Raw genomic sequence first — 23,952 nt, forward strand, 5'->3', positions numbered from 1 at the left:
GGAAAGCAACCTCAATTTAGATATTAAAGGACTCCCATGTATTCAGTTTACTCAAATATGAGCTTACAAACAAAAATCACCAAATAACACAAGGAAACTGGTCACCATGAATGAAAGTCAGCAGAAACAAGAAACATCAGATTTATAACCCCCAAGAAGTTCACCAATTGGAATTAGGAAGACTAGACTGTAAAACAATTGTGTTAAGTTTATGAAGAAACAAAAGATGCAATCAAAGAATTGAACAGGAAAAAGGCTATTTAACTTTCCTGAAACCTGGTTTCTAATGTTTGAAGTAGGAATAGTGATACCAGTTCTACACATCTTTTGTGAATATTGGCTGAAAAGAAATACATAGAAGAGACCAGAGGACAGACAGCAGAAGCAAGAAGAACTACGGTCCTGCAGCCTGTGGAACAAAAAACACATTCACAGAAAGATAGACAAGATGAAAAGGCAGAAGGCTATGTACCAGATGAAGGAACAAGATGAAACCCCAGAAAAACGACTAAATGAAGTGGAGAAAGGCAACCTTCCAGAAAAAGAATTCAGAATGATAGTGAAGATGATCCAGGACCTCGGAAAAAGAATGGAGGCAAAGATCAAGAAGACGCAAGAAATGTGTAACAGAGACCTAGAAGAATTAAAGAACAAACACCTAGAAGAATTAAAAAACAAACAAACAGAGATGAACAATACAATAACTGAAATGAAAAATACACTAGAAGGAATCAATAGCAGAATAACTGAGGCAGAAGAATGGATAAGTGACCTGGAAGACAGAATGGTGGAATTCACTGCTGCAGAACAGAATAAAGAAAAAAGAATGCAAAGAAATGAAGACAGCCTAAGAGACCTCTGGGACAACATTAAACACAACAACATTCACAGTGTAAGGGTTCCAGAAGGAGAAGAGAGAGAGAAAGGACCCGAGAAAATATTTGAAGAGATTATAGTCGAAAAGTTTCCTAACATGGGAAAAGAAATAGCCACCCAAGTCCAGGAAGTGCAGAGAGTCCCAGTCAGGATAAACCCAAGGAGAAACATGACAAGACACATAGTAATCAAATTGACAAAAATTAAAGACAAAGAAAAATTATTGGAAGCAACAAGGGAAAAACGACAAATAACATACAAGGGAACTCCCAAAAGGTTAACAGCTGATTTCTCAGCAGAAACTCTACAAGCCAGAAGGGAGTGGCACGATATATTTAAAGTGATGAAAGGGAAGAACCTACAACAAAGATTACTATACCTGACAAGGATCTCATTCAGATTCCAGGGAGAAATCAAAAGCTTTACAAACAAGCAAGAGCTAAGAGAATTCAGCACCACCAAACCAGCTCTACAACAAATGCTAAAGGAACTTCCCTAAGTGGGAAACATAAGAGAAAAAAAAGACCTACAAAAAAAAAAAGCCCATAACAATTAAGAAAATGGTACTAGGAACATACATATCAATAATTACCTTAAACGTGAATGGATTAAATGCTCCAACCAAAAGACACAGGCTTGCTGAATGGGTACAAAAACAAGACCCTGCTGTCTACAAGAGATGCATTTCAGACCTAGGGACACATACAGACTGAAAGTGAGGGGTTGGAAAAAGATATTCCATGCAAATGGAAATCAAAAGAAAGCTGGAGTAGCTATACTCATATCATATAAAATAGACTTTAAAATAAAGAATGTTACAAGAGACAAGGGAGGACACTAGATAATGATCAAGGGATCAATCCAAGAAGAAGATATAGCAATTATAAATATATATGCACCCAACATAGGAGCACCTCAATACATAAGGAAACTGCTAACAGCTATAAAAGAGGAAATCGACAGTAAGAAAATAATAGTAGGGGACTTTAACACCTCACTTACACCAATGGACAGATCATCCAAACAGAAAATTAATAAGGAAACACAAGCATTAAATGGCATAATAGACCAAATAGATTTAATTGATATTTATAGGACATTTCACCCAGAAACAGCAGATTACACTTTCTTCTCAAGTGCACATGGAACATTCTCCAGGAGAGGTCACATCTTGGGTCACAAATGAAGCCTTGGTAAATTTAAGAAAATTGAAATCATATCAAGCATCTTTTCTGACCACAATGCTATGAGATTAGAAATCAGTTACAGGGGAAAATAAAAACATAAAATATACAAACACATGGAGGCTAAACAATAAACTGCTTAATAACCAAGAGGTCACTGAAGAAATCAAAGGGGAAATCAAAAAATACTTAGAGACAAATGATGATGAAAACACAATGATCCAAAACCTATGGGATGCAGCAAAAACAGTTCTAAGAGGGAAGTTTATAGCAATACAAGCCTACCTCAAGAAACAAGAAAAATCTCAAATAAACAGTCTAACCTTACACCTAAAGGAAATAGTGAAAGAAAAACAAACAAAACCCAAAGTTAGCAGAAGGAAAGAAGTCATAACGATCAGATCAGAAATAAATGAAAAAGAAAGGAAGGAAACAATAGCAAAGATCAATAAAACTAAAACTGGTTCTTTGAGAAGATAAACAAAATTGATAAACCTTTAGCCAGACTCATCAAGAAAGAAAGGGAGAAGACTCACATCCATAGAATTAGTAATGAAAAAGGAGAAGTAACAATTGACACTGCACAAATACACAGAATCATGAGAGATTACTACAAGCAACTATATGTGAATAAAATGGACAACCTGGAAGCAATGGACAAATTTTTAGAAAAGCACAACCTTCTGAGATGGAACCAGGCAGAAACAGAAAATATAAACAGACCAATCACAAGCATTGAAATTGAGACTGGGATTAAATATCTTCCAGCAAATGCACAGGATCAGACGGCTTCACAGGCTAATTCTATCAAGCATTTAGAGAAGAGCTAACACCTATCCTTCACCAATTCTTCCAAAATATAGCAGAGGGAGGAACACTCCCAAACTCATTCTATGAGGCCACCATCACCCGGATAACTAAACCAGACAAATATGTCACAAAGAAAGAAAACTACAGGCCAATATCACTGGTGAACATACATGCAAAAATCCTCAACAAAATCCTAGCAAAGAGAATCCAACAACACATTAAAAGTATCGTACACCATGATCAAGTGAGGTTTATCTCAGGAATGCAAGGATTCTTCAATATACGCAAATCAATGAATGTGATAAACCATATTAACAAACTGAAGGAGAAAAACCATATGATCATCTCAATAGATGCAGAAAAAGCTTTCGACAAAATTCAACACCGATTTATGATAAAAACCCTCCAGAAAGTAGGCATAAAGGGAACTTACCTCAACATAATAAAGGCCATATTTGACAAACCCACAGCCAACATCGTTCTCAATGGTGAAAAACTAAAACCATTTCCACTAAGATCAGGAAGAAGACAAGGTTGCCCACTCTCACCTCTGTTATTCAACATAGTTTTGGAAATTTTAGCCATAGCAATCAGAGAAGAACAAGAAATAAAAGGAATCCAAATCGGAAAAGAAGTAAAGCTGTCACTGTTTGCAGATGAGATGATACTATACATAGAGAATCCTAAAGACACTACTAAAATTGACTAGAGCTAATCAATGAATTTGGTAAAGTAGCAGTATACAAAATTAATGCATAGAAATCTGTTGCATTCCTATACACTAACGATGAAAAATCTGAAAGAGAAATTAAGGAAACAATCCCATTTATCATTTCAACAAAAAGAATAAAATACCTAGGAATAAACCTACCTAAGGAGACAAAAGACCTGTATGCAAAAAACTATAAGACACTGATGAAAGAAATTAAAGATGATACAGGGCTTCCCTGGTGGTGCAGTGGTTGAGAGTCCGCCTGCCGATGCAGGGGATGCGGGTTTGTGCCACGGTCCGGGAAGATCCCACATGCTGTGGAGCGGCTGGGCCTGTGAGCCATGGCCGCTGAGCCTGCGCGTCCGGAGCCTGTGCTCTGCAACAGGAGAGGCCACAATAGTGAGAGGCCCGTGTGCTGCAAAAAAACAAAACAAAACAAAAAAGATGATACAAACAGATGGAGAGTTATACCATGTTCTTGGATTAGAAGAATCAACATTGTGAAAATGACTATACTACCCAAAGCAATCTACAGATTCAATGCAATCCCTATCAAACTATCAATGGCATTTATCCCAGAACTAGAACAGAAAATTTCACAATTTGTATGGAAACACAAAAGACCCCGAATAGCCAAAGCAATCTTAAGAAAGAAAAACAGAGCTGGAGGAAGCAGGCTCCCTGACTTCAGACTATACTGTAAAGCTACAGTAATCAACACAGTATGGTACTGGCACAAAAAGAGAAATATAGATCAATTGAACAGGATAGATATCCCAGAGAAAAACCCACACACCTATCATCAAGTAACCTATGACAAAGGAGGCAAGGATATACAATGGAGGAAAGACAGTCTCTTCAATAAGTGATGCTGGGAAAACTGGACAGCTACCTGTAAAAGAAGGAAATTAGAACACTCCCTAACACGATACACAGAAATAAACTCAAAATGGATTGGAGACTTAAATGTAAGACCAGACACTATAAAACTCTTAGAGGAAAACATACGAAGAACAGTCTTTGACATAAATCACAGCAAGATCTGTTTTGATCTACCTCCTAAAGAAAGGGAAATAAAAACAAAAATAAACAAATGGGACCTAATGAAGCTTTAAAGCTTTTGCAAAGCAAAAGAAACTACAAACAAGATGAAAAGACAACCCTCAGAATGGGAGAAAATATTTGCAAACTAATCAACGGAGAAAGGATTAATCTCCAAAATATATAAACAGCTCATGCAGCTCAATATTAAAAAAACAAACACTATGTATAACTGATTTACTTTGTTATAAAGCAGAAACTAACACACCATTGTAAAGCAATTGTACCCCAATAAAGATGTTAAAAACAAACAAACAAACAACACAGTAAAAAAATGGGCAGAAGACCTAAATAGACATTTCTCCAAAAAAGACATACAGATGACCAAGAAGCACATGAAAAGCTGCTCAACATCACTAATTATTAGAGAAATGCAAATCAAAACTACAGTGAGGTATCACCTCACACCAGTTAGAATGGGCATCATCAGAAAATCTACAGGCAACAGATGCTGGAGGGGGTGCAGAGAAAAGAGAACCCTCTTGCACGGTTGGTGGGATTGTAAATTGATACAGCCACTATGGAGAACAGTGTGGTGGTTCCTTAAGAAACTAAAAATAGAATTACCATATGACCCAGCAATCCCACTACTGGGCATATACCCAGAGAAAAACATAATTCAAAAAGACACATTCACCCCAGTGTTCATTGCAGCACTATTTACAATAGCCAGGTCAGGGATGCGCCCTAAATACCCATCGACAGACGAATGGATAAAGATGTGGTACATATATACAATGCAATATTACTCAGCCATAAGAAGGAACGAAATTGGGTCATTTGTAGAGACGTGTTTGGAACTAGAGACTGTCATACAGAATGAAGTAAGTCAGAAAGAGAAAAACAAATACCATATATTAACACATATATGTGGAACCTAGAAAAATGGTACAGATGGACCGGTTTGCAGGGCAGAAATAGAGAAACAGATGTAGAGAACAAACATATGGAGATCAAGGGGGGAAAGTGGTGGGAAATGGTGGTGTGATGAATTGGGAGATTGGGATTGACATATATACACTAATATGAATAAAATGGATAACTAATAAGAAAAGAAAAAGAAATATGTAGAAGAAATATATGAACTAAGTATAGGAAAATGAAATATGGAGGGAAGTTATTTTCCACAACAAAGGAGACTATCTAGTACACATTATTTTGTAACCTGAAGAAAGCAACCCCAATTTAGATATTTATGTTGTAACCTACTTTTTTCACTTAAAATAGTATAATCTGTTTACCTGCCATTAAATCTTCTTCTAGAACATTATTTTAATAACATGCCATAATTTATTTACTCAGTCCTTTATTGTTGGACATCTACGTTTTTCCCAGTTTCCCAGCTATAGGAAAGAATAACATAATATATACCTCCTAGACAAATTTTTATGCATATCCTTTATTTCCTTGGGATAAATTCCAGCAAGTATAATTATAATATAACTGCCTATCATAAAATTTCAAATATTGAAGAGCTATATAAAATAAAAAGCATACGTTCTTCAGAATTTTACCCTTCAGCAATAACCACTTTAAGTGGTTGCTATGTATTTCTCATATGTTTTTCTATGTTTATGCATATATTTTTTATTCTAGTTTTATTTTCTTTTAAGTTGAATCATTTTACTCTATTGCTATGGAATTTGCATTTTTAACCTAACAATATAACATGGACATCTTATTAGCCACTTAGTAGCTGCATCACCTTGGGCAAGTTTCTTATCCTCTGTGCCTGTCTAGGCCTACCTCATAGAACCAGTGTGTAGATTGGATGAGTTATAGCAGTTGGCTTGTATCAGTGTCTGGCACATACTAAGCACTTGTATCAGTCAGGGTTCAAAGAAAGAAGTAAAACCAATAGGAGTCATATATATTTATCAATAATAAGAGATTTGTTACAGAGAGCTGGTCTTATACAGTTGTGGGAACAGGTTACACAGTCTGTAAGCCTGTCATCTTTGTTTCTTATGCTGGAACTCAAAGTCCGCAGGGCAACCAGTCAGGAAGTGAAAATGGATATAAAGTGAGGGAGAGCTGGAACCCATGAGCACAAGCTGAACCGCAGAGGCTGGCCTGGAACCCAGGTCAGTTTCACTACCTCCAACCTTGATAAAGTAGGGAGAAGCTGGTCCCCCTCATCAAGGAGCTGCAAAGACCTGGCCCAGGAGATCGAGAAGATGAAAGAGGATGAGAGGGAAGGTGGAGCAGTTGCAGACCCAGCTATCACCTCATGCCACGGTGAGCAGCAGATAAGCATCAACAGTATGAGCTGCAGAAGCACGTGCTCTGACTTTCCAAGTGTAAAACTGCTTCACTTCCACCCTCCAAATCTTGAGCAAATAGATCTCTTGTAGCCCACTCTAACCAGAAACATACATGGAAGGAATTCCTACCCAAGTTGACACATTTTACAAAGCCGCTACTACCGAGGTGTTATTATTGTTGTTATTTCTATATTCGATGTTACTGTTGTCAAAATCATAATCTTCTTCTCTTCAGCGAAGTGGAATATTCATTTTGGCTAGAAAAAAAATGTTTGGGGATAAGGGAAGTGGCAAAAAAAAAAAAAAAGAGGCTAGAAAGGTAAGGTAGGCTTGGTCATGCTGAGCCTAAATAGCCACCTTATGGAGTTTGGACTTGTTTATGGGTGAGATTGGTCTATAGTTTTCCTTTCTTGTGTCTTTATCTGGTTTTGCTCTTAGGGTATGCCGGCCTCATAGAATTAGTTAGGAAGTGTCCCCTCTTCTTCAATTTTTCTGGAAGAGATTGTAGAGAATTGGTATCATTTCTTCCTTAAATATTTGGTAGAATCTGGGCCTAGTGCTTTATTTTTTGGAAGGCTATTAAGTATTGATTCAATTTCTGTAATAGATATAGGCCAGTTCAGATTATCTATTTCTCCTTGTGTAAATTTTAGTAGATTGCATCTTTCAAGGAATTGGTCCATTTTATCTGTTATCCGATTTGTGGGCAGAGTTGTTCATACTGTCCCTCTATTGTCCTTTTAATGTCCATAGGATCAGTAGTGATGATGATGATCCTGCTTTCATTTCTGATATTAGTGATTTGTGTCTTCTCTAGCCTGGCTAGAGGTTTATCAATTTTATTGAGTTTTTCAAAGAACCAGCTTTGGTTTTCTGGTTTTTCTCTACTGTTTTCCTGCTTTCAGTTTTATTGATTTCTCCTCTAATCTTTATTATTTCTTTTCTTCTGCTTTATTTAGGCTTATATTAGTCTTCTTTCTCTAGTTTCCTAAAGTAGAAACTTAGATTATTGATTTTCAATCTTTCTTCTTTTATAATATTTGCATTTAATGCTATAAGTTTCTCTCCAAGCACTGCTTTTGCCACATCCCACAAATTTTGTAAGTTGCGTTTTCATTTTCATGTAAACTACATGTACTTTAAAATAATTTTAAGATTTGTCTTTAACACACGTATTGTTTAGATAGAAGCATGTTTGTTTAATCTCCAAATATTTTGTGATTTTCCACCTTTCTGTTATGGATTTATAGTTTCATAATATTTTAAGCAGTTGTATAGCATTTTGTTACATAGATATATCACAATTTATATAAAATGTTTTTTAGACTTTTTGCTGTTATAAAATAATTTTTTTAATATTTTATTTATTTATTTGGTTGCGCTGGGTCTTGGTTGCAGCAGGCGGGCTCCTTAGTTGCAGCTTGCCGGCTTCTTAGTTGTGGCATGCAAACTCTTAGTTGCAGCTTGCCGGCTTCTTAGTTGTGGCATGCAAACTCTTAGTTGCAGCATGCATGTGGGATCTAGTTCCATGACCAGGGATCAACCCCGGACCCCCTGCATTGGGAGCATGGAGACTTAACCACTGTGCCACCAGGGAAGTCCCTAAAATAATTTTATAATTAATATCCTGACACATAAGACTTTGTAACTATAATGAAGTATGAGAAGTGTTATACTAAGGGAGGTTTAGGATGCTCAGATAACACATAGCAGGGAGACCTAATTTGGTCTAGGAAGCTCGAGAAAGCCTTCCTCAAAGAAAGCTATTTAAGCTGAGAGTCAAGTAGTTGTTATGGTAAAACTAAGTGGAAAATATCAGGCAAAGGAAGGCCTGGAAGAGGAGGATAGGGAAAAGGTTGGAGTTGCAAGGGAGGAATAAGTGTGGAGAATGACTTGTTTCAGGAAGTGAAAAAGTGCATTTTGCCTGGAACAAAATGTTTGAGGGTAGAGGAAGTGGCAAGAAAATGAGGCTAGAAAGGTAAGCTAGCTAATAAACCATATTAAAGGAATTCCCCCACTGCTGAGAGCCCGGCTGGGTTAGTCCTTGGTCGGGGAAATAAGATCCCAAAGTCCAAAAAAAGAATTTTTACTTTATCTTAAGAGTAAAGGAGAATGCTACAGCAGTGTTAACACGTGTGCATTAGTATCAATAGTGTTTGTAACTAACAACCCTATATTAAAGGAAGAAAATGATGGGATTCAACTCATAAAGCACTCAGAACAAGTACAAAGAATATAGAATCCCCGGGACTTCCCTGAGGGTCCAGTGGCTAAGACTCCTCGCTTCCACTGCAGGGGACATGGGTTTGATCCCTGGGCGCGGCCAAAAAAAAAAAAAAAAAAAAGAAAGAATAAAGAATTTGGAATTAGAGCCCTACCTCCAACTTTTCCTAGCCGTGTGACCTGGAGCAAGTTAATTAAACCTCTCTGTGCCACAGCTTCCTCTGGTAAATAAGGAAAATTATTTATTCTTCATAGGGTGGTTTTCAGGAGTGAGAGAGAAAACTAAGAAAAGCTTCTGTCACAAAGGAGTTTCCTTTGATGTTGGTCCCTTTATCTTACGGACACCTACCTTACCTCAGTGAACCAAAAAAAAATCCCCTGTGCCCAGTACAACAATTTTAGGTCGAAGAGTTTCTTTTGCAGAGCTTTGCAATTCACAGTGTGGTTTAATGTACATTAATTGCCCTCAGGAAACTCCTAGATCAGAATATGAATGAGCTACAAATGCAAGTGAAAATCTTAAAGGATAAAGAGAATCAACTGGAAATGACCAGTTCTCAGCAACAATCCAGAATTCAGCAACAAGAGACCCAACTTAAACAACTGGAAAATGAAAAAAGAAAATCTGATGAGGTAAGAAAGCAAATAGGTATGCTTCTCAGTTTCCCTATTCCCTTAGACCTAATTGATAGCTAATAAGAGCTAATAATTATTGAATGCCTAGCACTTTACCCATTAAGTTTAGTCAGGATTCATTCAGGAAAGCAGAATCTACTCTAGGTATTGCAAGCAAGAAGGAATTTAACACGGGGAAGAACATGCTTACAGAACTGTTGGAAGGGAGAGGTAGGGGTGAGTAGAAGGTTGCCAGCTTTCAATAAATCCAGAAGTTCAGGAATCACAGGGAAACCAACTCCTGCAGCACCGAAGTGGGAGATTTACAGGAACTCTCCCTGAAGCCCTTACAAAAGTCTCATCTGCTATCTTCCCTTTCATCTACCTGGTAGTGTTACCCAGATACTGGATTTGCCTCGTGGTAGGTATTGAGCCAAAAGATACAGCCAAGCCAAAGAACAGGAGAAGGAAGGATTTGTTACTTGCAGCAAGTAAGAACACCAGGGCTCTCTCCCAAAGCAGTGTCTCCTTGAACAGCAAAATTGGGGAAGTTTTAAGCTAAGGGTACGTGCATATTCATGAAGGAGCTTGAGCAGAGGAGAATTCAGCATAGAATTGGGGCAAAGGTCCATAGAGTCCAAGCTTTAGTTGATTGAAGTCATGAGGGTGAACATCATCATGCTGTCCTCCACCTAGGTGGGGGTCTTACTTCCTGTAGAACCCAAAGACGTGTATCAGATTGTTATGTATCCCTTGAGGAGGAACTAGGACTAGATTTATCACTGAACTATTATTTCTTGACTGCTTTTCCTTTGTTCTTACATTCCCTCACTTCCATTTAGATCATTAATTACTGAGACCTGTTCAAGGGCAAGCATCGTGGCCAGGCTTAGATCACAAAATGGATTAGGCCAAAAATGGCTTCTGTCAAGAAAGCCATGCCTGGTTCTTTCTCCAAGGACCCCCTACCATATCTGCTTCGAGTAGTGCTAGAGGAGAACAGTGGCTTTTCCTATGCTTTCCCCCATGCTTTCCAAACTGTGTGCAGCTGCCTTTCATTTGCAGAAACCAAACTGGAACTCTGCTGTCAAGGGAGTTTGGGAAAAGTTTTCAGACTTCCAACCTTGCAACACAGGGGACAGCTTAGAAAAATAGGGGCCCTGTAAGCAATGTCACAGTCCACTTTGTATAATCAGCTTCCAAACAAACCCTTTTACCCAATATTTAACCTTTTAAACAATAAAAAGAATAGTATGCTTGAAAAGCAAGAAGAACTACAATTCTCCAGCCTGTGGAAGGAAAACCACATTCACAGAAAGATAGACAAAATGAAAAGGCAGAGGACTTTATACCAGATGAAGGAACAAGATAAAACCCCAGAAAAACAACTAAATGAAGTGGAGATAGGCAACCTTCCAGAAAAAGAATACAAAATAATGATACTGAAGATGATCCAAGACCTCAGAAAAAGAATGGAGGCAAAGATTGAGAAGATGCAAGAAATGTTTAACAAAGACCTAAAGAATTAAAAAACAAACACCTAGAAGAATTTAAAAAACAAACAAACAGAGATGAACAATACAATAACTGAAATGGAAAATACACTAGAAGGAATCAATAGCAGAATAACTGAGGCAGAAGAATGGATAAGTGACCAGGAAGACAGAATGGTGGAATTCACTGCTGCAGAACAGAATAAAGAAAAAAGAATGCAAATAAATGAAGACAGCCTGAGAGACCTCTGGGACAACATTAAATGAAACAACATTCACATTATAGGGGTCTCAGAAGGAGAAGAGAGGAGAAAGGACCTGAGAAAATATTTGAAGAGATTATAGTCGAAAACTTCCATAACATGGGAAAGGAAATAGCTACCCAAGTCCAGCAAACACAGAGAGTCCCAGGCAGGATAAACCCAAGGAGAAACACACTGAGACACATAGTAATCATATTGACAAAAATTAAAGACAAAGAAAAATTATTGGAAGCAACAAGGGGAAAATGACAAATAACATACAAGGGAACTCCCATAAGGTTAACAGCTGATTTCTCAGTGGAAACTCTACAAGCCAGAAGGGAGTGGCATGATATATTTAAAGTGATGAAAGGGAAGAACCTACAACCAAGATTACTATACCCAACAAGGATCTCATTCAGATTTGAGGGAGAAATCAAAAGCTTTACAGACAAACAAAAGCTAAGAGAATTCAGCACCAACAAACCAGCTCTACAGCAAATGCTAAACGAACTTCTCTAAGTGGGAAACATAAGAGAAGAAAAGGACCTACAAAAAAAAAACCCATAGCAATTAAGAAAATTGTACTAGCAATATACATATAGATAATTACCTTAAACGTGAATGGATTAAATGCTCCAACCAAAAGACATAGGCTCGCTGAATGGATACAAAAACAAGACCCATATATATGCTGTCTCAAGAGACCCACTTCAGACCTCGGGACACATACAGACTGAAAGTGAGGGGATGGAAAAAGATATTCCATACAAATGCAAATCAAAAGAAAGCTGGAGTAGCAATACTTATATCACATAAAGTAGACTTTAAAGTAAGGAATGTTACAAGAGACAAGGGAGGACACTAGATAATGATCAAGGGATCAATCCAAGAAGAAGATATAACAACTATAAATATATATGCACCCAACATAGGAGCTCCTCAATACATAAGGCAACTGCTAACAGCTATAAAAGAGGAAATCGACTGTAACACAATAATAGTGGGGGACTTTAACACCGCACTTACACCAATGGACAGATCACCCAGACCGAAAATTAATAAGGAAACACAAGCTTTAAATGACGCAACAGACCAGATAGATTTAATTGATATTTATAGGACATTCTATCCAAAATCAGCAGATTACACTTTCTTCTCAAGGGCACACAGAGCATTCTCCAGGATAGATCACATCTTGGGTCACAAATCAAGCCTCGGTAAATTTAAGAAAATCGAAATCATGTCAAGCATCTTTTCTGAGCACAACGCTATGAAATTAGAAATCAATTACGGGAAAAAAAATAAAAAACACAAACACATGGAGGCTAAACAATACATTACTAAATAACCAAGAGATCACTGAAGAAATCAAAGAATACCTAGAGACAAATGACAACAAAAACACAATGATCCAAAACCTGCGGGATACAGCAAAAGCAGTTCTAAGAGGGAAGTTTTTAGCAATACAAGCCTACCTCAAGAAACAAGAAAAATCTCAAATAAACAATCTAACCATACACCTAAAGGAACTAGAGAAAGAAGAGCAAACAAAACCCAAAGTTAGTAGAAGGAAAGAAATCATAAAGATCAGAGCAGAAATAAATGAAATAGAAACAAAGAAAACAATAGCAAAGATCAATAAAACTAAAAGCTGATTCTTTGAGAAGATAAACAAAATTGATAAACCTTTACCCAGACTCATCAAGAAAAAGAGGGAGAGGACTCAAATCAATAAAATTAGAAATGAAAAAGGAGAAGTTACAATGGACACTGCAGAAATACAAAGCATCCTAAGAGACTACTACAAGCAACTATATGCCAATAAAATGGACAACGTTGAAGAAATGGACAAATTCTTTGAAATGTATAACCTTCCAAGTCTGAACCAGGAAGAAATAGAAAATATGAAAAAACCAATCACAAGTAATGAAATTGAAACTGTGATTAAAAATCTTCCAACAAACAAAAGTCCTGGACCAGATGGCTTCACAGGTGTATTCTATCAAACATTTAGAGAAGAGCTAACACCCACCCTTCTCAAACTCTTCCAAAAAATTGCAGAGGAAGGAACTCCCAAACTCATTCTATGAGGCCACCATCTCCCTGATACCAAAGCCAGACAAAGATACTACAAAAAAAGAAAATTATAGACCAATATCACTGATGACTATAGATGCAAAAATCGTCAACAAAATCCAACAACACATTAAAAGGATCATACACCATTATCAAGTGGGATTTACCCCAGGGATGCAAGGATTCTTCAATATATGCAAATCAATCAATGTGATACACCATATTAACAAATTGAAGAATAAAAACCATATGATCATCTCAATAGATGCAGAAAAAGCTTTTGACAAAATTCAACACCCATTTATGATAAAAACCCTCCAGAAAGTGGGCATAATGGGAACCTACCTCAACATAATAAAGGCCATATACGACAAACCCACAGCAAACATCATTCTCAATGGTAAAAACTGAAAGCATTTCCTCTAAGATCTGGAACAAGACCACGATGTCCACTCTCGCCACCATTATTCAACATAGTTTTGGAAGTCCTAGCCATGGCAATCAGAGAAGAAAAAGAAATAAAAGGAATACAAATTGGAAAAGAAGAAGTAAAACTGTCACTGTTTGCAGATGACATGATACTATACATAGAGAATCCTAAAGGTGCCACCCAAAAACTACTAGAGCTAATCGATGAATCTGGTAAAGTTGCAGGATACAAAATGAATGCACAGAAATCTCTTGCATTCCTAGACACTAACAACGAAAGACCAGAAAGAGAAATTAAGGAAACAATCCCATTCACCATTGCAACAAAAAGAATAAAGTACCTAGGAATAAACCTACCTAAGGAGGTAAAAGACCTGTACTCAGAAAACTATACGACAGGGCTTCCCTGGTGACGCAGTGGTTGAGAGTCCGCCTTCCGATGCAGGGGACGCGGGTTCGTGCCCCGGTCCAGGAAGATTCCACATGCCGCGGAGCAGCTAGGCCCGTGAGCCATGGCCGCTGAGCCTGCGCATCCGGAGCCTGTGCTCCGCAACGGGAGAGGCCACAACAGTGAGAGGCCCACGTACCGCAAAAAAAAAAAAAAGAAAAAAACTATATGACACTGATGAAAGTAATCAAAGATGACACAAACAGATGGAGAGATATACCATGTTCTTGGATTGGAAGAATCCATATTGTGAAAATATTGGACTATACTACCCAAAGCAATCTACAGATTCAATGCAATCCCTGTCAAATTACCAGTGGCATTTTTTACAGAACTAGAGCAAAAAAATCTTAAAATTTGTATGGAGACACAAAAGACGCCAAAGCAGTCTTGAGGGAAAAAAGTGGAGCTGGAGGAATCAGACTCCCTAACTTCAGACTATACTACAAAGCTACAGTAATCAAGACAATATGGTACTGGCACAAAAACAGAAATATAGATCAATGGAACAGGATAGAAAGCCCAGAGATAAACCCACGCACCTATTGTCAACTAATCTATGACAAAGGAGGCAAGGATATACAATGGAGAAAAGACAGTCTCTTCAATAAGTGGTGCTGGGAAAACTGGACAGTTACATGTAAAAGAATGAAATTAGAACACTTCCTAACACCATACACAAAAATAAACTCAGAATGGATTGGAGACCTAAATGTAAGACCAGACACTATAAAACTCTTAGAGGAAAACACAGGAAGAACATTCTTCGACATAAATCACAGCAAGATCTTTTTTGATCTACCTCCTAGAGAAATGGAAATAAAAACAAAAATAAACAAATGAGACCTAATGAAACTTTAAAGCTTTTGCACAGCAAAGGAAACTGCAAACCAGATGAAAAGACAACCCTCAGAATGGGAGAAAATATTTGCAAACTAATCAACGGACAAAGGATTAATATCCAAAATATATAAACAGCTCATGCAACTCAATATTAAAAAAACAACCCTATCAAAAAAGGTCAGAAGACCTAAATAGACATTTCTCCAAAAAAGACATACAGATGGCCAAGAAGCACATGAAAAGCTGCTCAACATCACTAATTATTAGAGAAATGCAAATCAAAACTACAATGAGGTATCACCTCACACCAGTTAGAATGGGCATCATCAGAAAATCTATAGACAATAGATGCTGGAGAGGGTGTGGAGAAAAGGGAACCCTGTTGCACTGTTGGTGGGTATGTAAATTGATACAACCACTATGGAGAACAGTGTGGAGGTTCCTTAAGAAACTAAAAATAGAATTACCATATGACCCAGCAATCCCACTACTGGGCATATACCCAGAGAAAACCATATTCAAAAAGACACATGCACCCCAATGTTCATTGCAGCACTATTTACAATAGCTAGGTCATGGAAGCAACCTAAATGCCCATCAAGAGACGAATGGATAAAGGAGATGTGGTACATATATACAATGGAATATTACTCAGCCATAACAAGGAACGAAATTGGGTCATTTGTAGAGACGTGGATGGATCTAGGGACTGTCATACAGAATGAAGTAAGTCAGAAAGAGAAAAACAAATATCGTATATTAACGCATATATGTGGAACCTAGAAAAATGGTATAGATGGACCGGTTTGCAGGACAGAAATAGAGACACAGATGTAGAGAACAAACATATGGACACCTAGGGTGGAAAGCAATGGTGGGGTGGGGGGGTTCGGTGGGGGGCTGGTGGTGGGATGAATTGGGAGATTGGGATTGACATATATACACTAATATATTTAAAATAGATAACTAATAAGAACCTGCTATATAAAAAATAATTTAAAATTTTTTTTTTAAAATGAAGAGTAGTATGCTTTCCTCTAATAGGATGCACTATCACTCATATAAATGAAGATGAAATCTCAGAACTTAGATTGGGACTTGAACCCAGCCAAAACCGACATTGGGACTTGAGCCCACTGTCTTAATTGCGATCACACACCCGGTCTCAGGAATTAATGAAGCTGAGGTTCTTCTGTCTCATCTCAGAAAGAATTCAGTGGATAACAAAGTGATAGGTAAGAAGTGGATTTATTTAGAGAGAAACATATTCCATAGACAGAATGCAGTCCATCTCAAAAGGCCAGAGCGGCCCTGGGAGAAACTCACTCCACAGACAGAGTGTGGGCCATCTCAGAAGGTGAGAGGCCCCGAAATATGGCGTGGTTAATTTTTATAGGCTGGGTAATTTCACAGGCTAATGAGTGGGAGGATTATTCCAACTATTTTGGAGAAGGGACAGGGATTTGCAGGAATTGGGTGACTGCCCACTTTTGGGACTTTTATGGTTGGCCTCAGAACTGTCACAGCACCTGTGGGTGTGTTGTTTAGCTAGTTACAACGAGCATATAATGAGGCTCAAAGTCTACTGGAAGTCAAATCTTCTGCCATCTTTGACCTAATCGGTTCCAACCAGTTTTTGTTGTATCCTCAACAGCTATGTCATTCTTTTAAAGGTCGTGCCCTGCCTCCTGTTTCATTGATACACTTAACTTCTCAGAGTCCCAGCAGCATCTGTGGTCATTTGGGGGTAATGTTAATTGCTGCTTCTTCAGTCTCAATCCACATGGATATACTAACTTTAAAACTTAATTATAAGTTAACTACCAATAATACAATAACACATGTTTTGCCAATGAGGTATAGGTTTGAAAAGCCACTCCCATTCCAGCTCTTGGTTTCTTTCCCATATTCTGGCTCTGAGAGAAACAGCATCATATATCAATCAATGGTTAAAAGTTTAGACATCATCTTATCGGACATCACTGAACCTCAAAAGATGTTTTCACCTAGCCAGCATCATAACTACATCCTCCATAGGTCTTTCCACTGTTTTACAGGTTTGTTTTTTTACTGGATAGTGGGATATAGGGTGAGACCAATGACTCTCATATATATGAGCTTTTGTTTCACTTCTCTTAGTGTAAAATGATTTTCTTGGTCAGAAGCCATGTTGGGTGGTAGTATATCATGACAAGAAATAAAGAATTTGGTAAGTCCACAGATGGTGGTCCTGGCAAAAGCATTGTGGAAAGAGAAAGCAAATCCGTATCTAAAATGAGTGTTTCCTTACTATGTATAAAATAGATAACTAATGAGAACCTACTCCATAGCACAGGAAACTCTACTCAGTGCTCTGTGGTGACCTAAATGGGGAGGAAATCTAAAAATGAGTGGATATATATGTACGTATGACTGAATCACTTTGCTGTACAGCAAGAAACTAACAACATTGTAAATCAACTCTACTCCAATAAAGATTAATGAAAAGAACAAAAATAAAATGAGTGTCTCTTTCACTGAGGACAAATTGTTGTTCTCTGCATGGTGGAAGGGGTCCAGAGTAATAAACCTACTACCAGGTGGCTGCCTGGCCCCCCAACTGCCATAACAGTTGCTCAACATTGATCTGTGCTTTTAGCAAGTTGGGTGGATTAGCCTTGGTGACTCCTTATAAAATATATTCCTGCCCCCATGCACTTTGCACGTGAGCCCACTGAATGAGCAAATAGATAGAAAAAGAGGCTAAGTGACATCCAGAATGTACTATTTTTTCCACCTGATTATTGAGAGCCACCTCTTCTGTGGAAACCCTCTGCTGAGCAGAAACACATGTAACACATATATGTTCACACTCTAGGCCTGTGCTGTCTAATATTGTGTCAACTAGCCACATGTGGCTAAGTTAATTAAAATTACATAAAATTAAAAATTCAGTTCCTCAGACACACTAGGCACGTTTCATGTGCTCAGTAGCCACGGGTGGCAAGTGACCACCATGTTGGAGAGTGCAGACATAGAACATTCCCACCGATTGGACAGCATTTCTAGTCCAGGCCTCTTTTTCATCAGTCCTCCAATATTATTCTTTCCAAATCCCTGATCATCTGGCCAAACTATTAGAAACTTTCTATAAATTAGCATAGGTCCATGCCTCTGGACATCTCCCTTTCCAGGCAAAGTGAACACAAGCTTTGCCCACTGAGATTTCCCTTCCCCCTGGTCTTAAGGGCTACCCCTCAGTTGGGGCTGTATGCCACAGCAGCCCTACTTTTTTTGTTTTAAACATCTTTAGTGGAGTATAATTGCTTTACAATGTTGTGTTCGTTTCTGCTGTATAACAAAGTGAATCAGCTATACATATACATATATCCCCATATCCCCTCCCTTTTGCGTCTCCCTCCCATCCTCCCTATCCCACCCCTCTAGATGGTCACAAAGCACTCAGCTGATCTCCCTGTGCTATGCAGTTGCTTCCCAACTGCATATCTATTTACGTTTGGTAGTGTATATATGTCAATGCTACTCTCACTTCGTCCCAGCTTAGTGGTTGCTGCATATTGTACAGAATCATATGTACATCAGGCCCGAATTTATTCTTCCTTGGCTAACTGGTCGTAGGGAACTCCCCATTAGGCCATAGGTTTGGGTTAAGAGAGGTGGTGATGCAATAGAAGTAAGTACCACTTGCTAATGTAGCTTGGAACCTTAAGGACCTGCTGGGGCTCAGTATTTTACATAGCAATTCTGTTTGAGGATGGAGTACTACTGCACATGCCCAGCTCAATGCTCAGTGAATAATAGAACACCTCATTTCAGGAAGGACAGCTCAGGTTACTCGATACTTGATTTCTCATGGCCAACCATTCAGTCTCCACCAGGGCCAGTCACAAGCAAGGACCTTTCTCAAAAGGCAAAGAGATATTATAGGAGGAGAGATGACTTTCCTCCCAAATCATAACATTAAACTACAGTTTTCCAGAGGCTCTGTATTGCTTCCTCAGCTGCCATGGAAACTTGGAGCAACTTTGGGTCTGCTGGGTCATAAAGCCCAAGTGGCAAAGCAGTTTGCACCGCAGCCTGTCACAGCACAGATCTTTGTCTTGCTTTGGGCACCACTAAAACCATACAGCCTTGAAGGTTGCTTGATAAATGGGTTGAAGGCAAAGGTGGTATAAGTTGATTCTAGACTCTGAAACGGCATTCCAAGCACTTGGCCTTTTCTACCATCAATAGCCCTCATGCCTCAGGTCAGAAAGCCAACAAAGAGAAACTTCTATTCCAGATTGTCTAGTTTGACTATACATTCAAGAATTGAGGAGAGGGCTTCCCTGGTGGTGCAGTGGTTGAGAGTCCGCCTGCCGATGCAGGGGACACGGGTTTGTGCCCCGGTCCGGGAAGGTCCCACATGTCGCGGAGCGGCTGGGCCTGTGAGCCATGGCCGCTGAGCCTGTGCGTCCGGAGCCTGTGCTCCGCAACGGGAGAGGCCACAGCGGTGAGAGGCCCGCGTACCGCAAAAAAAGAAAAAAAAGAATTGGGAAGAAATCACTGAGGAGATTCACAAACCCACTAGGCCCATCATGAAACCTACACTGAGCCAATGAATCACTGCAGACATACTCTAAGACACTCTGTGTGTTCAAACTCCATTTTCCACCTTACTTCCTTAAGCCCTCACTCTGAATTGTGAACCTCAGTCTCATTTTGGGTTCCAAGGTATTAGTGTTGACTGAGAACCACTGTACTGTATGTAATTCTCCCAAAGTCTAGATAGTCCCTCTCTCCAATGCCCAGCCACCTGGGTAAAAGGCCACAGTCCTCTTTGGGGAAGGCTTTGGAGAAGATCACATGCTTGTGGCAGCGTCACACACAAGGTTCTTCTTGAAGACAACCTAGCAAAAGGACCCTGGGTCTGAACTGACTCAGGTCTGGGGATTGAGTAAGAGGCCATTACTCTCCACTGTTGTCATTCAAATTGGGCCTCTGTTCACCAGACCCAGGTGCATTTATATATTTATTCATTTATTTAAAAATACAACGCAATTAAAACTTTAATAGGCTGTTCATCTATTTTAGTCCTGTAATCACTGTGAGCAATTAACTACAACCAAAGGTCGCTATGAGTCAAACCATTTGGTTAAATCTCTGGCCCTATTATCTAATAAGAGTAATAATGCCCACCTTGTATCAGGGGTTAAACATTGCCACTTGATCTCCGACACGCTGCAGTACCATCATCCCCACTAAAATCAGGGCTTCAGTGTTGGCATCTCCCACCATCATCCTCAGTAGGAGAGCATTTTCAGCATTTCAAGGAATCTGGACCTCCCCTCACCAGTGTATTTGGCAAAGCCTGGGGGAAAGGAGTGTCTTCTGAGTGACGTGCGGGTCATAGTGATGAGGTGGTGAGAAGGTCGCCCATGACAAATCTACTCCAAACTTCCAATCTACTTAAGACTTTGGCTTCTTTCCTCTCTTATACCAAAGAAGCTTGGCATCTTAATGTCATTTAACACAGGTCACTGTTGGGTCCAAGTTTCAGTCCACCAACCAAGCAAACTATTAAAGTCACGTTAGACGTTAAAATCAACACATTAAATCCTGAATCTCTGGTAAGCGCATCCATGTCAATAAATTCAGCCTATTCAACATTATATTCCTTTCTCCCTAGTGTAATGCCTTACGAATACAGTCCTACCCGTATTCCTCAGGTTTCTGCCAATTTAATTTGGCAGAATCTTTCCATTCTTTCAATATGGCAGTCCTCCTAGGTGAGTCCCTATACTCAACCCCCTCTCCCCAGGACGGGCTGGGATCTGACTCTAGTTGTAGGATTGGAGGCAAAGAGAAGCGGTAGTGGTATAGGGTGGGTGTTAAGAATAATAGGTATCCCTGCACAGGTAGCTGCCTCAGGTGGAGTCAGTAGAGTCCTCGATGCAAGGGTGTTTAATCTGAGACAGCAGGACTGTTTATGCTGCTAAGAGGGGCTCAGTAGGATTTCTAGGTCCAGGGTGCTCAAAGTTATTGGAATCCTGTCAGATGTTCTCGTTCCCAATTCTCAGATTTGCATGTATTTCCAAATAAAGCACTATTTTTCACATAAGAGATGTGGCAAGTCTACGAAATCAACTTATGCTGCAATTCTGCCACCTCCTTGATGAAATTTGGGTTTGGGATATATTGACCTGCTGCCTACATGAAGGATGTGCTCTGGGTCTCTGAGTATGCCTTGTTCCAATAATTAAACCCCAAGCTGGACATTTTCTCCTCTTCGGCTCATTAACGTGGTCAGGTGTGGCTCGCCACCCCGCACTCCTTGGAGTTCTCAGTGCCTCTGTAACTTTGTAGCAGTCCTGTGGTCTGCCAGAGCACTTCACCACAGGCGACTACATTATCATTTAATCAATTTTGGTCATAGATTGCTAGTATTAGTGACAAGATTAAACTGCCTTCAAATCCGACCAGCTCAGACACTAAGTCCAGACTCCCTGGAGCCCCTTCTAGAACCAAATACTTTATTAGTCAGGGTTAGGTCAGGAAAACAGCTTTCACTCTACTTCAAGCTGGAAGACTCTCTATATGTGGAATTAAATGCTCACAAATCTACTGGAAAGGTTGGGGGAACAAAAGTCAAGGAAAAGACCTATTGGCTTTCAGGAATTCTGGAAGTGCAAAATCACAGGAAGCTACGCTGGTTTCCATATGCCTTTTTCAGCAGAAAGGCGTTGCCAGTTTCCATTTCGTCAACATCAAACCTGTATTCAGCAGAGTATTCCCATACTTTTAAATGTTTTTCAGCATCTGAAGAGCAACCAGGAATTGTCAGAGAAGCTGTCTGGGTTGCAGCAGGAGAAAGAAGCTCTACGTGAAGAGTATGGGCAATTTTTGAAGCGGCTTGATGTCCATGTGAGGTAAACAAAAACAAGTTCCCTTTAGAAGACTGAGCTACTTCTTAGGGAGCCAGAGCAGGGGATGCTCACAGAAGTGACCTTTCAAGAACGCCAACACCGATTTCCTTCATTCCCAAAAGTTCTATCTATAGGGCTTTTCCTAGGGAGACATGGGGCCTCATTCCTTCCCAAGAGAGGGAGGGGGAAGGGAATTACTATTTATTGAGCTCTAGTGGTATCTAACATCTTGCTCTTCCCCAAATATACCCCCTCACTTGCCTTCAGCCTTCTTTTTCCCTTGCGTACTTTCCTCAGTCTGGACCACGCTCTCCCTATTTCAACTCTTCATTCTCAACCTAGGAGTCACCTCCTCAAGAAGCCTTTCTTGACACCTCCGGCCTGGGTTGAGTGAGGTGTCACTCTTCGTGTTCCTGTAGCCCTTTGTACATGGCTCTCTGTAATTATTTAAGAACTTGCCATGTTGTTTTGAAATAACGTGACTCACACCTGTCTTCCTCACCAGACTGTAGGTTTTAAAGGACATGGGCCATGGTCTTACTCATCCTTTTATCCACAGTCCCTGGTATATAACAGGTGCTCAATAAAAATTTATGTTCCCAAACTACCTGCTTTTTCTTCCATTCCCTGGTCATCATCCTACCAGATTCCTCCCGCTCTCCTCCTCTCTGAAGTGTAGCTTAGTAGTTCAGAGTATGGACTCTGGAGCCATATTGCTTGGGTATAATTACTGGTTCTGCTAGGAACTAGCTGCGACTTTGGGCAAGTTAAATAACCTCTCTGTACCTGAGGTATCTCATCTTTAACATGGACAAAATAGCCATTCCTATCACATAAAGTTGTTATGAGAGTTAACTGAATGAATATATGTAAAGCGTTTACTTAGAACAGTGTCTAGCACACAGCTGTTATTATTATTATATCTACTTATTTTTAGTTTTTAACCATGACCCACCTCTCTGCTCCTAGCTCTGCGCCCCTCTGCTCTATTCTTTCTATAGGTTGAAGTTTCTTATTCTCTTATGTTCTCACTCACCTACTATGTTGATTGTAGTTATGATAATGATTTAAAAACCATTTTCTGAAACTCCAGACCTGTGGCTGAAAAGCAACACTGTTTTAATCAGTGTATTTCATTCCTTGACCAGTGGTCAGCGCCAAGCAAGAACTTTAGCAAAACAGCTCAGGTTAAGTCTAGGCCTGCTGGAATCAACCCTCACAACATAGCCCAGATTTAGTTAAGAATTACCCACTGGTCCTGTGATTGATGTTTTTATACAAAGTAACACATAAAAAACCATTTTTGTACATATATTTTTCATTTTAAAAATTATTTTTATACAGTAAATTCCTAGGTGTGGAATTACTAGTCCAAAAGCTGGACGTATGGATCATAAAATGTATTATCAAACATTCAGAAGAGGGCTTCCTTGGTGGCGCAGTGGTTGAGAGTCTGCCTGCGGATGCAGGGGACACAGATTCGTGCCTCGGGCTGGGAGGAACCCACATGCCGCGGAGCGGCTGGGCCCAAGAGCCATGGCCACTGAGCCTGCGCATCCGGAGCCTGTGTTCTGCAACAGGAGAGGCCACAACAGTGAGAGGCCCGCATACTGCAAAACAAACGAACAAACAAAAAAATTCAGAAGCATTCTACCAAAATTTTCTGCCGTCGTTATATGAGTAGCAATTTCACCACATCCGAATTTGCATTGGCTGCTACTTTTGGTG

The 23,952-nt window shown here is 39.4% G+C and overlaps 1 protein-coding gene across 8 annotated transcripts in view; it reads left to right on the plus strand.

The window, feature by feature from the left end:
- CCDC30 (coiled-coil domain containing 30) overlaps positions 1–23,952 on the plus strand; it is a 172,160-nt gene that overhangs the window by 126,545 nt on the left and 21,663 nt on the right. For all 8 annotated transcript variants that reach the window (XM_067725743.1, XM_067725735.1, XM_067725738.1 and 5 more), the window contains 2 exons: positions 9,641–9,803; positions 22,115–22,227. In XM_067725743.1, coding sequence (XP_067581844.1) covers positions 9,641–9,803; positions 22,115–22,227 — 276 coding nt within the window. The remainder of the gene's footprint in view (positions 1–9,640; positions 9,804–22,114; positions 22,228–23,952) is intronic.

This window comes from Pseudorca crassidens, chromosome 2 (assembly GCF_039906515.1).
Source record: "Pseudorca crassidens isolate mPseCra1 chromosome 2, mPseCra1.hap1, whole genome shotgun sequence".
Taxonomy (NCBI): Eukaryota; Metazoa; Chordata; class Mammalia; order Artiodactyla; family Delphinidae; genus Pseudorca; species Pseudorca crassidens.